The sequence below is a fragment of the Mixophyes fleayi genome, chromosome 3, assembly GCF_038048845.1.
Source record: "Mixophyes fleayi isolate aMixFle1 chromosome 3, aMixFle1.hap1, whole genome shotgun sequence".
NCBI lineage: Eukaryota > Metazoa > Chordata > Amphibia > Anura > Limnodynastidae > Mixophyes > Mixophyes fleayi.
The window spans coordinates 219,279,106-219,296,661 of record NC_134404.1 but is presented as its reverse complement, the minus strand read 5'-3'; the positions used below and the strand labels follow the sequence as shown (position 1 = coordinate 219,296,661).

Genomic DNA, 17,556 nt, shown 5'->3' with positions numbered 1-17,556 from the left:
CAGTTGATAGCTGGAAGGGCATGCTGGGACTTGTAGTTTCACAACACCTGGAGGGTCGCAGGTTGGACAGGCCTGGTCTATATGATTGTTATTGGATGATATACTAATATCTTTTATATACTTGAATTAAATATTTTATGTTTACTTATGCCGGTTATTTGATTTTTCATCCCTATAGCTGTTTTCTAGTGGGTAAATGCGCTGATATATTTGTCTTCAATCCATAAACATAGAAAACAAGGGTATTTGGTGTACCGGCCTGTTGTCCCAGCAGCATACACAATACTTTTAAATCCCCACATACCAACCAGTTTTGGTTTTGATAACCCACTTTCTTGAGTACCAACTCCAAGTTCTCATAAGTCTCCTTCAAGTACACTGAATGAGCAACAGGAATGGACGCATAACGGCCACCATTGTGAAGTAAAACTGCTTTTAAGCTTCTTTTGGAAGAGTCAATGAAAAGCCTCCATTCAGAAGAATCATACTGAATGTGGAACTGAGCCATCAACCCCTTTAGCAAGCACACTCAACAATGCAGTGATCACCATCAGGACCAATAAACATGTATTTTCCTGTTTTTGGGAGCACTGGCAGTGAAAATAAATTTGTTTTTCCATGTTCAGTTTTTTTTCCCCAAGTATGATGAATTTGAAATTGAGCGATTTCCAGCTACCTGTTTGACCAAGGCACATTTCCATTGTGAAAAAACCTGACGTCCTAGGAAAAAACGGTGGTCATTTTCGAATTCAGCGCACCAAAAAATATAAGGGGTATTCAATTGTTCCTCCGGGCGCCGCCGGAACGAGCGCGTTAAAACTATTACCGTTTATACGATAATTACTCGCTGAATTTCATTTCACAGCTCCCTGAGCTGCGAGATGAAATTCAGCGAGTAAACTACCGTATTAACGTTTTTTACACGCAAGTTTACCGTATAAACGGTAATAGTTTTAACGCGCTCATTCCGTCGGCGCCCGGAGGAACAATTGAATACCCCCCTAAGAATCAGATAAAATTATGAAAACAGCTTTTTGGTTGCAGACCTGTGTAATTATTATTATTAATAATAATAATGATTTATTAAAGAAATCCACTTTTAAGTCCAATTTTACTTTATTGTACATGCATAAATATCGCCATAGTTTCACAATTCATTTAAAATACAAAGACATTCAGGTTAAAGAGACAGTTCCAGCGGAAACAACATTTCTTTACCCATGGGAGCTGCAGACTGTACACTTCCATACAAGGCTACACCGGAAAACCTGACATTCATCGCAAACTCTGTGACTGCAGCCAATGCAGACAGCACCTCTGCCCAGCACCCTTCCAAGAGCTTTCTGGCAACGGGCACATGATTTCGCTTTGTATTCTCTGCTTGCACTTTTTGCTCCTTTCCATCGAAGTTGTTGTAAATGTGCTTTCAATTTTCTGCATCACACACCAACGATAGAGACAGAACAGTGAACTGATGCCACAATAGTTACCATTAATACAAATAATCAATGCAGTATAGGTAACTTTCACCCAGAGAAGCAAAACCCCCCAAATTTCTAGAGACTAAGCCGGGGAAAATAAAAAAAAGCCCACTAAAAAGGTCTCAGACCCATGAAAATAGACCGGGAGATTTACTATCAATATTATCCAAACATACAGGTATCTCTTTAGAGCACGGTACACATTGAGTGCCTGTACTATTTTTGGTTGGTTGTCACAGCAAATGCAAAGGAGAATACCGTAACTATAATTTATGTGCACTTCTATGCTATGTGTTTTATAATGAGATACATAATTTACTAACCTTGACTAAAAGCTAAATAAACAAGATGACAGGTGAACAGGTCAAGAATAATAATAAAAAAAAAAAAAAAGTAACCTGGCTCAAAACCATGAAATAATTAAAAGATAACAAAAAATACATCCATACAAGAAATCAACAAAATGAAGAGGTCATGATAATAATTCACAGATTCCAGGTTCAACCTGAAAACAAGTCATAGAAATGGAAAAACAATACATGTTGTATAAATTAAACGATAATAACTCTTGTTGGGATATTCTCGTCATTTCTTACAAGAATTAAACATGTTTGAGACAAGTTGAGCAGTTGCCGGTGCCACACCCCTGTCAATTTAATATTCAGCTGAAAGTGAAGTTCACGGGTGAGTGGTGAAGATAACCACTAAGGGCCTGATGGAAGTGTACATTTCGGCCAACTCTACATCAGGCCCCAAGCATGTTCCAAACAGGATGAGAGGGAAGGAAAACAAAATGCTTGGACCATTAGACCCAACAGAGACCTAGACAGCCTACAAAAGGAGTGTGGATGATAAGAAAGTGGTCAGTGCTTGTTACCCCTTTATACACCCACCCAAACAATTTTCTTCTTTAGGAGCTATTCCAGGCCTTTGCAAGCTTACATTGCAGTTGATATGAAAATATGAGTATGGTCAGTTCTAACCACAAACCAAATATATCTTATTTTTCAATTGATTCTACTTAATGTATCTGGATGTCTCAGGGCTGAGGGCCATATTTATAAGAACTGCTTTATTTAAGTACAAGTGTCTGCTGGCCTGCCTCATATTACATCCCTGTTCTGTTCAGCTTCCTTGTTGTGTTCCCACTGTTTTGCCTCAAAGGGTTAAAAATATTAATTGAAAATAATCCTAAATTAAAATATGGAGACTGAATTGGAGCCTGGGTCTTTAAAGTTTTCTCAGTGGAGGACAAGAGAGGCTGTGGGACATTTATTAAAACAACTCCTGCTAATAATTAGACAGAAAACAAGTGCTATTCTTATAGAGCGCTTGTGTGCTACTTCCTTAGCCTGCAATGATTGTGCTCGAGTTTACAAAGACAATCAATAGGGTGATGTGGCTGAAAAATAATAATAAGTAATAATAATAATAATAATAATAATAATAAATAAGTAAATGTAATGCACCCCCCCAAAAGCCGTTTTAAGGAACCACGCACCCCAGTGACTTAATCTGGTTAAAAAAAAATGTGCATATTTTAGCATGGCCTGTCCATAGATGAAGCAGCTATCAAACTCCAAGTGCCATTTCCCTGATACACCAACTTGCCACTGCTAAACTACTAGGACTATTTTACTGCAACTGACATTGGTAGGAGAGCAGAGAGTGGCTTTTATAATCTAAACAAATTTTGTTTAATTTTTTTATGAACCCTATCTTTCCTTCTATCTGTCCAATGTAAATAGAGGTGAACAGAAATTTAAGATGTTTAAGTTACAGTGGGGTGCAGGGAGACAAGGTGTGTCAGGTGGAGGATAATCATAACAACTTACCTACATTTAATCAGTTAGGGGAACAATTATACTAAATGAAACAAACACAAATTTAGAAAGGATAAGTATAAGAAAAACCTCTACCCTTACAGCTGAATGCTTTAACTGTCTAGGACCCAAACTCTAAATACTTCAAGCATCTCTCCTAAACAGAAAAAAAAAATCTTAGCGAGATTGTTGAACTCCATAGAAATAGTGTTTACACTATAGAAAATCCAGGCATTGGGTTGAATCATCTGTCTGCACACGACACGACTGGAGAATAAAAGAAGATACATCCAGATACTTCTTTAGACCTTCTATAATTTCCCAATCTTTTCCATAGGCTTTACTTCCCCATCCCAATATGGTTTGTTATTTTCTATTCTGGCACAGCCGCTTTCTCTGCCACATATTGGTACCGCTATGATGTGTTGAGTAGGTTTTTGGCTATTGTATCACTGTATATTCTATTCAACAGATATATATGTTTTGAAAAAGATGTGATAGCTACACAAGCAAAACAAAGGTCAGGCGCATTGTTTATGACATGTCGCAACAACATTAATTTTATTTGGATCATATTTTGCACTTATGAAATAAGAATGTTAGACATCTTTAGACAGCATTTTCATAGTTTCACCACAATATTCAGAAAATGATTGGTGCAATCAAAATGGTAAGAGAAAATCACAAAGGACACTTTATTTTCTACTCTAATTTTCATTCACATGTCAGTGTTTCATAAATCTGTAAAACATAGATCAGAATAAAAGGACTCACAATACCTTATTCTTTCTTCCTCTGCTTTCTGAAGAGTCTGGTCTCGGTAAAGGACCTCCAGCACCTTCTCTCTCTCAAGTTCCTTCAGAAATCTTAAATTGAAATCAACAGCCATCTTCTCTCACGTCCAGAAAAATTTCCACCTGCTATTGTCCACTTCAAACTGTATTGTAGCACTTATTAATGTCTGCTTACTTGGAGTTACTTCTCTTCTTGCTTAATGTGCCATTGTCTATGGACAGAAGAGAGATTCCAGACATGAAGCATACGGATAAGACAAACTAATCGCTGCCTTGTATCATTTAACAACTCTGTCATGCGGCTGCACACTAGAATATTGCTTTAGAACACAACACTTTATGCCTTAAACCGAGGAATATTTTTAGACCCTCAGATAATACTAAAAACTGCAGCAGGCGTATTCTGAAGATGCCAAGCAAATTATGTGTTCATATTTCAGAAAGGAAAAAAAATCACCTTTTCAGAATACAAGAAGAAAACCCACAGTAGTTTCATGTTGTTAAATTAAAAGTATTTCTAATCTAAAATTGAGCTACATAATGCAACTGTGGGAAACATAACCATTTCTTTGTGATAATGTGCCAAGAATATAATGATATAATGTGCAGTAGCAAAGTGGAGCCATTCAATAGACGCAGCTTGCAGACTAAATGAAAAAGGATTTGCTTTCAACAATCTGAGCCTTTGCTTTAAGTGTGGGAAGTCATTCTCCTCTTAAATGTGCAGTTGCAAGTTTGCTCAGCAGCTAAAGCTTTATAGATTATGCAATAACAAAGAAAATATATGAGAGTTCTAGTGTATTGTATATAGAACAAACATTAATTAACATATTGTTCTTGTTCAGAATGGTAAACTATGCCACAAATCAGTACAAGATCAGATAGCAGTAAACTAGGGTACAAAAAAAATAATAATCTGAGGTTAATCTCAAGCAACAAGGTCTTGGCTGAAGATAAGAAATGAGTAGGATAGATAATTAAAAATGTTTTTGAAATATTTACAAATGACTATAAAACCTAAAATGTTTCTTTACATAAAACGAGGACATTTACCATTGCCCACCAGACGTGCAGTAAATTACCCCCCAATGCAAACCACAGCCACCTCTTGTACATATTACACCCACTTCCAAGTGCCAGCCACTTGCTACAAATCAGCCCCAACTGCCAGTCACTTGATGCTCATGGCACCCTCATCTGCCAACCACCTGTTGCACAGATTACCCACAACTGCCAGTCACTTGATGCTGATGTCACCCCCACCTGCTGGCCACCTGTTGCACATTTCCCCTCTACTTCCAAATGCAGGCCACCTGTTGCCCTTTCTGTGTGCGTTTGTCTGGGGTGGTGTGGAGGGGAGCAGTTCTTAATATTTTGTATGCTTTAACAACAGCATTATGTTTATCCGATTCATTTTTGCATTCTTTTACTGTAGGTATACCCACCACAACTGCCAGGAGACTATTCTGTGGATTCATCACCCTTTCTGTAAGAGTTTCTTCCAGTTATCCATTAGTCTTCTTCCAACCCCAATTCAAATGGGTTGCTCTTTTTTGATAAATCTTTTTATTTTCAAAAAAATCCTGATTTCTAGTCATATCTTTGCTATGTTTGAATGCTTCTATCACATCACCTATGCCGATTTGCACATCTAGCATAGTTATTAATGGTCAAACATTTATATGGGCAATCTCTAGTTTTAATAATTTGTCTCTAGAAATGTTTCAATGATAATCAGCTGCATAGTACAATCCTATTCTGCATATTGGATGCTGATACTATTAATCCCAGAGATTTCTAAAGTAATATTTATTGAAATAATGTACTTACAAAATTACCTTGAAAATGTAGTTGAGTAAATATATAAATTTATCATAACATATCACCACCATCCCAAACTGCAAGCCATCTGTTGCACATATCATGCCCACGCCCAACTGCTGGCCACCTATTGCACATCACCCCTACCTGCTAGCCACTGTTGCACAGATTACCCCCAACTGCCATCCACCTGTTACACATATCAACACCACTGACTGCCAACCACCTGCTGCACATACTTACCGCCTACCTGCCAGCCACCTGTTGCAAACATCACTCTCACTAGTCAGCCATCCGTTTCACATATCACTTTGACTCCAACTGCTAGCCACCTGTTGAATATATCAGCCCTCTCCCATCTACCAGCCACCCATTGCACATATCATCCTCATCTCCAATTGCCAGCCACATATTGCACAGATTACACTCACTTTCAACTGTCACACACATGTTGCACATCTCACCCCAAACTGCCAGTCACCTGTTGCACATCATCACCACCTGCCAGAACACCTGTTGCACAGATTACCACTATCTGCCAGCCACCTACTGCACATCACTCCCACCTCCAAATGCCAGCCACCTGTTGCCCTTTTTTGTGTGTGTGTTAGTTCACAATGTTGGACACTATAGATTCAGTTGGTTGCATGGTAGGAATTTTTTTTAATGATCTACATGTGGTTGCTGACTGCCGAAAATAGCCAGAAATTTTATGGGCCACAGACAACATCTCCTGCACCAACCTCTCATTTGTTCAGAAATTCTGAACAACCAAGTTGTGGGTGCAAAGCATGCTACAATCTCTATGAAACATAGTGGCAGAGCACCGGCTGGTAGGATGGTCATTTTGGACTAGTAGATAGACAAAGATGGGCTTAACGAAAATGGAGAAAGACCAGAAACACAATATTTTTAAAGTTACAGCATGCCTCATTGAAAGTAAAGAGGCAGTAATCAAAGCTATTAGATGGAGAGTGGCATCAATAGACATTTAGTTAAGTAGATAGATAAGGTGGGCTGCACGCAGAAGAAAAATGGTAGAGAATAGGTTTACTGTTAGACAGCATGCCTCATGAAAACTAATTAGGCAGTAGTCAGAGCTCATTAGATAGCCAGCAGACATTTCACATGAGATGATAGACCAAGGCCATAATGTAAAATAGTGCAAGATGGAATTGTCCTTGGGCTCTTCCACTCACCCATATGTTAAAAAAAAACTTGCATACTTTAACAAACAAAGCATTTCATCGACCTGGAATGCCACTGTGGCTGAAGTGCTTAATTTGTTTGGGCCCCCGCAACACCGGACATTTTGGGTTTGGTTGATGAACTGGAGAATAGATAGGTATTTTAACAAATTACTAACGGACATTTGGCTAACAGCGGTCATCACCCTCATCATCATCCTCACCACTGATGTCAAGATCAACATCACACAATATTAATTCACCCCCACTGGAATCTAGCGTTATAGATTCTGTTTGTAATTGACGGCAACAAGTTTTCCTCATTCAATTTGTAGTTGTCACTCACCGGACTGTGAGTGCCATTTCTCCTGTGTTCAGGAACCGTGGCCGTCCGCCATCCTGAGGGTCTGCGCATGTGCAGCCCTTATTAAACCTTCAGTACCTGTTGATTTTAATTGATTGGATGATCAGGCAACCCTCCCTATTTAAACCACCTGTGATCATTACCTAGTTGCCTGATCTTGGAGTCTCATTCCCCATGAGCCTCTGAAGGTGTTCCTGTGTTTCCTCGTGTATTCAGCTCCAGCTGATTCCTGTCTACTTCGTTTGTGGTTTCCAGACCACTTCAACTCTCCTGTGTTCATCGTGTCTGCACTCAGCTGATTCCTATCTGCTACTGCTGCCGGATTCCAGTCCGCCTCAACTCTCCTGTGTTCATCGTGCCTGCACTCAGCTGATTCCTATCTGCTTCTACTACCGGATTCCAGACCGCCTCTACTCTCCCGTGTTCAGCGTGTCTTCCCTCCGCTGCCTCCGCTACTACTGCCGGATACCAGACAGCCTCAACTCTCCCGTGTTCATCATGTTTCCAGTTTTACTTACTACTGCTTCCTGAGTATTGCTCCGTTGATACTGGTTACCTGCCGTGCGCTGCACCAACCTGATTACAGCTTCCATCCTCCAGTGGTTTCTCCTCCTGCCGGCGTTCAGCCGTTCAGGTATCCCTGCACGTCTCACTGACAGCCTGCTCTCCTGAACCGCGGTATGCATACCTTCCATTGACTTTGCTTTTGTATTGCATATCCATCTGGACTGTGTTGTGTTCATCTCCGGAGTCTTCTATCTACTGAAGCTATTGTGACTATTGACTTTGTGTCCTATTACCTGGATCGCTCTAGTGACTTTGTATACTTCAAGCAGCGCTTGTCAGTTATTATTGTATTGTGGTTATCATCGTGGGATCAAGTTCCGTGTGCCCCGTGTATCCTCTGCATTACATTCATCTCCTCATGTCCCTCCTCACATATATATAGCAGTGGTACAACTTGCTATACGCAGACCACTGACTTCCCCGTTACCTACTTGCACCTGGAATCCATTCCTTCACTATAGACAGTGGTACAACTTGCTATACGCAGACCACTGACTCTCACTACCTCCTCGCTACTCCTGGACATTCCTCCTCACTATAGCAGTGGTACAACTTGCTGTACGCAGACCACTGACTCTCCTCACGTTTACTTGTCCATCTGGTTCCTCGTGTACATTCATCTACTCATTACCAGTTGCTGCTAGTCATAGACTTTCTTTGAGCATTCTCTCACCATCTGCTGATTCTCCTGTTCCGTTGTCACCCTGCTACCAGAGAACCATAGTACCAGCTATATTACTCTGGTAAGTACATCATCTGGTGATATCCTGGGCAAAGACTCCTAGTGCCCGTGACAGTAGTTCATTTTGATGAACATAAGTTTTTCTACATTTTTGGTAAGTAGTCACGTCCGATTATCACTCACAATGTTCATCTGCTCCTTCAGTTTTAATGACTTCTTTACCAGTAGTTTGATTAGGGGTATGACTAACTGCCACTGAACTCACTTCATTTGTAACAATTTCAAATGGTTTGAGTAGCTTGAATAAAACAGTAAGGATTGTCCAGTGTGCTGGACATCTCCACCCTTTCCCCATCTCATGGTTTGGTGTGTAGGTCTTGATGGCTAGTCGCTGAAGCATATAGTGTGGATTTCCACCTTGCAATTACCTCTTGCTTCAGCTGGAGGCATGGGAGAGGATTTTTTTTTTCCAGCTGATGCAATGTTCTACATGCGGTCACTAAATTCGAAAATGCTCAGAACTTTTACAGGCCACAGATGACATCTAATGCACTGAGCTCTCATTTTTTTTAAGACATTTTGAATCACCAAGTTTATTATGTATGCATTATAGATGGGTGAATTTCAACATGTACCATGCTTTGCACACACAATAAAAGGAGAGGAGTCTTAGCGGGGTGAGCTACTTTGCTATGCCATTCATGAATTTTTCCAACAGGTTGACACTAGTATGCTTCTCAGTTAAACCAGTAATACAAAGAAAAGCTTTCCTGTGAATAACCTGGCATTGCGTGCCAGCACTACTAAGTTGAAAGGATGAGGAGGAGGATGAGGAGCCTACCGGTGCTGCTGTTGATAGAGATACACCTAGCCAGTGGGCCATCACAGTCATGTAGTCTTTTGTTTGACCAGTGCCATTTGTCCACATATCCGTAGTTAAGTGGATAGTTGGTACAATGGCATTTTCTAGGGACTTTTTAATTATCTTTAAACTGGTAGACAAAATACACACAAAATTACTTTGCTCATACCAATGAACCAATTAAAATATCATGGGATATATAAATAAAGCTGACTCTCGTCAAACCCACTTTATTCACCCTTGAGAAAGTCTCTCATAGGAGACGAAACACGTTGGCACCCACCCCCTGAACTGACGACATCAATAAAGGAAGCGGCATGTGGCACGTACATTCCACAGTGGAACGCACGTGTGGACTATCGGCTGGGTAGCTCTACATTTCTCAAACCCTGGGTACCCAGCTAAAGATATTATCAACATACAGCAAGTATTTACCATTTTGGCACTTGTATCCACACTGATTAGTTATAGTTTGTGATATTGGATTAGTTTGATCTTAGATCCCTTAGCGTTGCGGCACTAGACTGCATACGATTAATTTGGATCCTTAACGTCTACCTACCTGGATGCTATTAAGATCAGAGCCGTATTAACAATAGGGCTAAAGAGGCTACAGCCCAGGGGCCTCGGGCAGCTGGGGGGCCCGCCGGCATTTATTGGGTCTGGGGGTGTCCCTGCCCCCGGCTCCGACTGTCACCTGCTCAAGGAGAATGGCAGGCAGCTAACAGAAAATGTTATGCTGTTAGCTGCTTGCTGTCACTGTAGGACTTACGCGGCATGCAGTAATCTCCTTACTGAGGAGATCTCATGAGAGTGAGACTATGAGTTATAGTCTCACTCTCACGAGATCTCCTCAGTAAGGAGATTACTGCATGCCATGTAATTGCTACAGGGAGTGGACAAACAGAAGGAGGTAAACTCAGGGGGGGTTCTCATGGCTGGGAGGGCCCTCACAGTACCCTTAGCACAGTGGCCTCCCTTCCCTTGATCTGGCCCTGATTAAGATACATCTAATTTTGCTATATACCCACAAATTAATTTACCAGCTAGTACTTTGGACCACGGTATTATTACTATCAGAGACAATTGTTGTGACTTTTATAGTGTTTTACAGGTATTTTCAGTATTTATAATCTGGCCTATAATTATCAGTGTAATTAGTAAGATTGCACTGTATTTATTTGGCATTGTGTACTTTACTGTTATTCATCATCTTGAACTCTCTGTATTACTCGCGTATGTTTTTTTTGTTGTTACATTTTACCATTTTAGGTTATCAGTGCAATTAGTTAGGTTGCACTATATCCATTTGGCATTGTGCATTTATTGTTACATATAGTCGTTTCTATTTCTTTTCTTTTTATCAATTCATATTTTATGGTCTTATGACTATTAAAGTATTATTAATATTTTCACAATTGCACTTTATGTATATGTGCCTTCATCTGGTTAAAAATCATTCCAATACCATTTATAAGTCTAAAACTCATTTTATCAACATCATCATAATTTCAATAGTTTTGTACTATCATCACTTTTTTATGATATAATTCTGGTATGAGTGCAATAATTTTGTGTGTTTTTTGTCTATTGTTTAAACCAAGGAGCGATACCTTGTTAAACTAGTTGCAGCTTTACCAGTCTAGGTTATTTTTGTTTTTTTGAGCGCAGTGGTCCCATTTGATCTTTCAACTGGTACCTACACTAACTGTTTTGTGCTTGTTATTATGAAGCCATGACCTTTCACCTATATATTTGCTATATTGTGAAACTCTTGTATGTGTCCACTGCCATCTATGCCTAAAATCATAACTATTTTTGTCTTGTTTTTCATATTGATGATGTATGAACAATGCTGAGCTAAAGTGACAAAATGTTCTTTGTGGGATTGCCGGAACAAAGCTGATCTCATAGACTGTACAATACCTTGTTCTCACCAATTGGTTAAATAAATTATTCATATTTTTGTATCCAGTTTCAACACTCGTAAAATCCTGTAATCCTCTGTCATTAGGTAGATTAATTTGGCAACAGGGATAGATGGAGGGGGATTGTACAGGTCTAGACCACAGCCTACAAAAATACAATACAGGATGATACAAATACTGAATGATTAAGGTTGGTAATCACAAGATATTGGGTAGTAAAGAAAAGTAATACAGAATTGGGACTTAAAGCAGGTGGCTTTGGGCCCACCCATCACACATGGCCCTTGTGCGACTGGAGGTGCATAATCTATTTATAGAGATTGTCTTGGCCTTCATTAAAACACATGGGATCCAGACCTGTCCAAAAAGGTGTCACTGGTCGTGAATGTAGCAGTTGATTTTTCCCATGGCCGCAATGTGCCAGATATAGTTTTTACGTTTTAGGGGTTAATGAGTTTTTTTATTCCTGGTCAATACACTCTTGGCTGTGCCAAATATGAGATGTTTCTTGTTTGCCAAGGTTTTGGAATGAGTAACATAGGAGGAAGGTCCAAGGATGCTTTAAGATTGGTGTTTCTAACTTATCGTCTAGGAGGTGGAGTTTGTTGTCCTTAATGATTTTTTTTTAAGTAATAGCATTTAGCCTTTCTTCTATATTTTTTAAAGGTATTGGTAACAACATTCATGATGTTCAAATTATTTCTACTTTAAGTAAAAAAACCAGAAACAACATTTGAGGCTATCACATAATCTGTACTGTATATGTCTCTGCTAAACAGCAAAGTGGAAAACTCCCATTAAATATTTAGATGAGTAATAGTTAATGAGCCTGCTGCCTGAAACAAGTGTAGCTTGTGTGTTGTGTTGTTGAGATAAGAGGCTGTAAATGGCGTTTCTGCGGTTATATATCATGTAAAATTGGATCCAATACATAAATAATAGTTTGTCAGTTAACAACGTGACAAGATACTGTTACACAGCACAAGAAAGTTGCCAAGTTTTCTGATCTGCAAATGTTCATCAGAGCTACCAAACCAGAAAGTAGACGTGAAAAGATTTTGTGAAGAAAATTAAACAAACCACATTCTCTAAATAATATTGTGAAGAGGAATACATTTATAATCAATTGCTTTTAATTATATAATCTTTATAGTAGTTGACTGCAGAGTATGTTTTTTTTTTAACTGAAGTAAAGTTTATTGAATTTTCTAAGATAATTGCAAAGGATACAAAAAAAAAAGAAACAGGGAAGGGGTAGGACATAAAGGGGAAAGGGGTACATAGTGGGGACGAAACACAACAATAGGTCATAAAACACCAAAAATCTAGACATTTATCACTTTTTAGTATTTAAATAGAATTATAGCCAGTTGACTAGTAAAACTAAAGATTGGCACTCTAAACACAAGTCACTTTAACTTTACAATACGGAGACTAGTCCATTCCATCCTTGTACCTAGGCCCAAAAACAAATATTTCTTAGATCAAGGCACGAGACACTGAGTCGGAGATATCCAGCCTATGGGGGGACTGGGATGGGGCTCCACCTCCGTCTGTGACGTAATTATGCCAGCTCGCCATTTCACTAATGGGGAAGAAGCTGCCGTTGAATACAGAACTCCAAGGGTCTCCATCTCAAAGCTGAAGTTCACTTTAGAGATCACCTTAGCCAAAGACGGGGGAGACGGTTGTTTCCAGGCCTGGACTGCAGAGTATGTTTAGTCTATTTTTTCCGTTTCTGTTTAACTGCTTCGTATTGGTACGTGTAAGGTACCTTTTTATAAAGTCAAAAGGAGAAAGTTATAGACATTGCAACATGGGTATGAAGAGTGCTGTATGTATTACACCCATGCCCGGCGCTCCCATTAGGCAAGGTTAGGCAATTGCCTAGGGCGCCGGGCTCTGCAGGGTGCCTCGAAATCGGAAATCCACGGGGAGGAGAGGAGGGAAGGGGCTATTGAATCTTACCTGCATGAAGCTGCTCCTCTCTGCTCTGTCTTCTCCCCTCCGCTCACTGACAGTGACAGGCCACGATGATGTCATCATCCCGGCCCGACAGTGTCTGTGAGTGGAGGGGAGAAGACAGAGCAGAGAGGAGCAGCTTCATGCAGGTAAGTTAAAGAAAGACATGGGGAGGGGTGGGGAGGGTAGCTGAGGGGAGGGAAGCGCAACGGCGATTTTTAAAGGGGGGGGGCAGCGATTTTTACACGGGGGGCCGCGATTTTCTTGCTGTGCCTAGGGCGCCAAGGACCCTAGCACTGGCGCTGATTACACCACTGGGGTAGTGAGGACCTGCTTGTATGATTGATTTAGTAAATTAAGCTCAATAGTGTCCTGTAGATATTGTTGAAATATTAAAACTGCCTCACTGGGTGATATAGAATAAATGTGGAATGATAAGACATTGTCTAAGGAATTAAAAAGAAACATGTGGAACGGTAGGACATTGTCTAAGCACTGATCAGTGCTGAAGGTAGTTTAATTCCACTGAACTTGTTTCCAAATTATTATTTTCAACCAATCTTGCAATGCACATTGATCATGCATTTTTGGCCACAATTTTTTGGAATAGAAAACTAGAATCATATTATGTTAAATATACCAATAATAAGTTGTTGCACCTTCTTATGTGGAAACCAAATGGGGATTTTGTCTCAGGTTAGAGGAAGAACAAGCAGACATAATAGATAAACCCATGCCCCTTTCAGTCACTGAAAATCAGGACAGTTTCAGGAAGGTTGGGACTGCTAGCAGGTATGGGTATAGCAATATAAGTCTACAGTCTGAGACCAAGGAAAATGTATTTGGTTAGGTTAACTCGCATAGAATGCAGCTCTCACAATCAGTTTGGAGCTCAATCCAGGGCTTTGGTTAAATTTCACAACATAGCAAGTTGGGGATCTGGCTGAGAATGGCACAGATATTGGTTTTCAGAAAGTTTGCTGCATCAGGGTTTTAGACCATTCTGTCAGATAATGCTATGGTATACTGAAGTAAAATTACAAGCATTTCACAAGTGTCAAAAGCTTTTATTGACAAGTACATTAAGTTTATGCAACAAGACTACTGGTGGGTATGCATGTAAGTGTTGAGTGGAGTAAAACAATTCCAGGAATATACAATGTATCCGGAAAGTATTCACAAAGCTTCACTTTTCCACATTTTGTTATGTTACAGCTTTATTCCAAAATTGAATAGATTCCCTTTTTCCCTCAAAATTCTACACACAATACCCCATAATGACAACATGAAAAAAAGATTTTCTGAGATTTTTGCAAATTTATTAAAAATAAAAAACTAAGAAATCACATGTACATAAGTATTCACAGCATTTGCCATGAAGCTCAAAATTGAGCTCAGGTGCATCCTGTTTCCACTGATCATCCTTGAGATGTTCCTACAGCTTAACTGGAGTCCACCTGTGGTAAATTCAGTTGATTGGACATGATTTGCAAAGGTACACACCTGTCTAAATAAGGTCCCACACTTGACAGTGCATGTCAGAGCACAAACCAAGAATGAAGTCAAAGGAATTGTCTGTAGACCTCCGAGGCAGGATTGTCTCGAGGCACAAATATGGGAAAGGGTACAGGAAAATATCTGCTTCTTTGAAGGTCCCAATGAGCACAGTGGCCTCCATCATCTGTAAATGGAAGAGGTTTGGAACCACCAGGACTCTTCCTAGAGCTGGCCCGGCCATCTAAACTGAGCAATCAGGGGAGAAGGGCCCTAGTCAGAGAGGTGATCTTGAACCCGATGGTCATTCTGTCAGAGCTACATCATTCCTCTGTGGAGAGAGGAGAACCTTCCAGAAGGACAACCATCTCTGCAGCAATCCACCAATCAGGCCTGTATGGTAGAGTGGCCAGACAGAAGCCACCCTTTTTAGTAAAATGCACATGGCAGGCCACCTGAAGTTTACCAAAATGTACCTGAAGGACTCAGACCATGAGAAACATAATTATCTGGTCTGATGAGACAAAGATTACACTCTTTGGCGTGAATGCCAGGCATCATGTTTGGAGGAAACCAGGCACTGCTTATCACCAAGCCAATACCATTCCTACTGTGAAGCATGGTGGTGGCAGCTTCATGTTGTGGGGATAATTTTGAGCGGCAGGAACTGGGAAACTAGTCAGGATAGAGGGAAAGATGAATGCAGCAATGTACAGAGACATCTTGGATGAAAACCTGCTCCAGAGCGCTCTAGACCTCAGACTAGGGCGACGGATCATCTTTCAGCGGGACAACAACCCTAAGCACACAGCCAAGATATCAAAGGAGTGGCTTCAGGACAACTCTGTGAATGTCCTTGAGTGGCCCAGCCAGAGCCCAGACTTGAATCCGATTGAAAATCTCTGGAGAGATCTGAAAATGGCTGTGCACTGACGCTTCCCAATCAACCTGATGGAGCTTGAGAGGTGCTGCAAAGAGGAATGGGCGAAACTACCCAAAGATAGATGTGCCAAGCTTGTGGCATTATATTCAAAAAGCCTTGAGGATGTAATTGCTGCCAAAGGTGCATCAACAAAGTATTGAGCAAAGGCTGTGAATATTTATGTATATGTGATTTCTTAGTTTTTAATTTTTAATAAATTTGCAAACATCTCAAAAAAACTTTTTTCACGTTGTCATTATGGGGTATTGTGTGTAGAATTTTGGGGGGAAAAAGGGAATTTATTCAGTTTTGGAATAAGGCTGCAACATAACAAAATGTGGAAAAAGTAAAGCGATGTGAATACTTTCTGGATGCACTGTATAACTAAGATGTAACAGAGGTTCCAGAGCGCAAGAGCAGAAACACAGAGGAAGGGCAGCAGGTTAAAGTATGGCAGAATAAGAGACTGTATTAATTAAAGCAATATGAAAAGAGAGATGATATTACTGTCCCACCAGCTTCAAAACTATTGTGAAGTATAAAATGATGTCATAGGCACTCATTCACAGAGCTACATGTATGGAAACGCGAAGAAAACAATAACATCTTCCTGCAAGTACTTACAGCTGAGCTGTTAAATTCATTTCAGGGAAGCCAACAAATATATCACAATAGACAAAACAACAACACATATATACAGCAATGGAAAATAATTAGAAATAATGCATGCTATGGTGAAATGCCAATGGGATTTACCACTTTGCCACCCCTGCGGACACCCATAGATTCAGTAGGGAGACTGAGTGAATGAATTTAGAATAACAGACCAGGGGGTCACGGACAAATAAAATCCTCAGTGTCTGCTCCTTTACTTTGTTGCTTTTCCTTCTATTTTATTCCGTCTCAGTATGTTAAGACTAGCAGATTGACGGCGAGTGTGATGTTTCAAACTCCTATGAGAAGAGATATGCAAATCACAGGAAATTTGTTTCTCTTGCAAATCAGTAAGGACTATTAAAGTTACAATTTCAATTTGTCAATTCCGCAAGTTCCCTACAGGAATTTCCTGTCTAGTAAGGTTACGTCATCTCTGCAGCCTTCTTAGTATGTGTTTAAGTGCAACGGAGTATAATAGTAAGAAAGGGTATTTTTTGCATTGTAACTATGTAAAATGCAGAACAAACCTGGAAAAATTCCAAAACATACATAGGGGTAAATCTATCAAGCTGAAAGTTTTCTGGCGGGTTTGAAAAGTGGAGATGTAGCCTATAGCAACCAATCAGATTCTAGCTTTCATTTTGTAGAATGTACTAAATAAATGATAGCTAGAATCTGACTGGTTTTTCAAACCTGCAGGAAAACTCTCAGCTTGATATATTTACCCCTCAGAGTCTCTGGTGGTCTTCTACATAGCCACGGGAGGGCACCTATCTGCCAGCAGGGGGAGTTCTTAAATGCAGACTATCAGAAGCATTCCAATTTTAACTAAAAACTACCTTGTTTGGGGGCTATTTTATTTCTTAAAAAGTTGTCAGTTGTTTATTTTTACATTTTAAGTGTTCCTTTTTAATATATTTTTTATTATGCATAGGAACATTTCCCTTATTATATATTCGTCCCTGATATGACTTGTGAAAAAGTCACAGGCCAAGTGCTTTTATACATTTTC

General features: G+C 39.9%; 1 protein-coding gene across 1 annotated transcript in view; it reads right to left on the bottom strand.

The window, feature by feature from the left end:
• The window catches only part of SYTL3 (synaptotagmin like 3), an 89,231-nt gene that overhangs the window by 40,551 nt on the left and 31,124 nt on the right, over positions 1-17,556 (bottom strand). The window contains exons 3-4 of the mRNA XM_075203123.1: positions 4,084-4,310; positions 1,219-1,434 (exon numbers count right to left, since the gene is read on the bottom strand). Coding sequence (XP_075059224.1) covers positions 1,219-1,434; positions 4,084-4,193 — 326 coding nt within the window. The 5' untranslated portion in view covers positions 4,194-4,310. The remainder of the gene's footprint in view (positions 1-1,218; positions 1,435-4,083; positions 4,311-17,556) is intronic.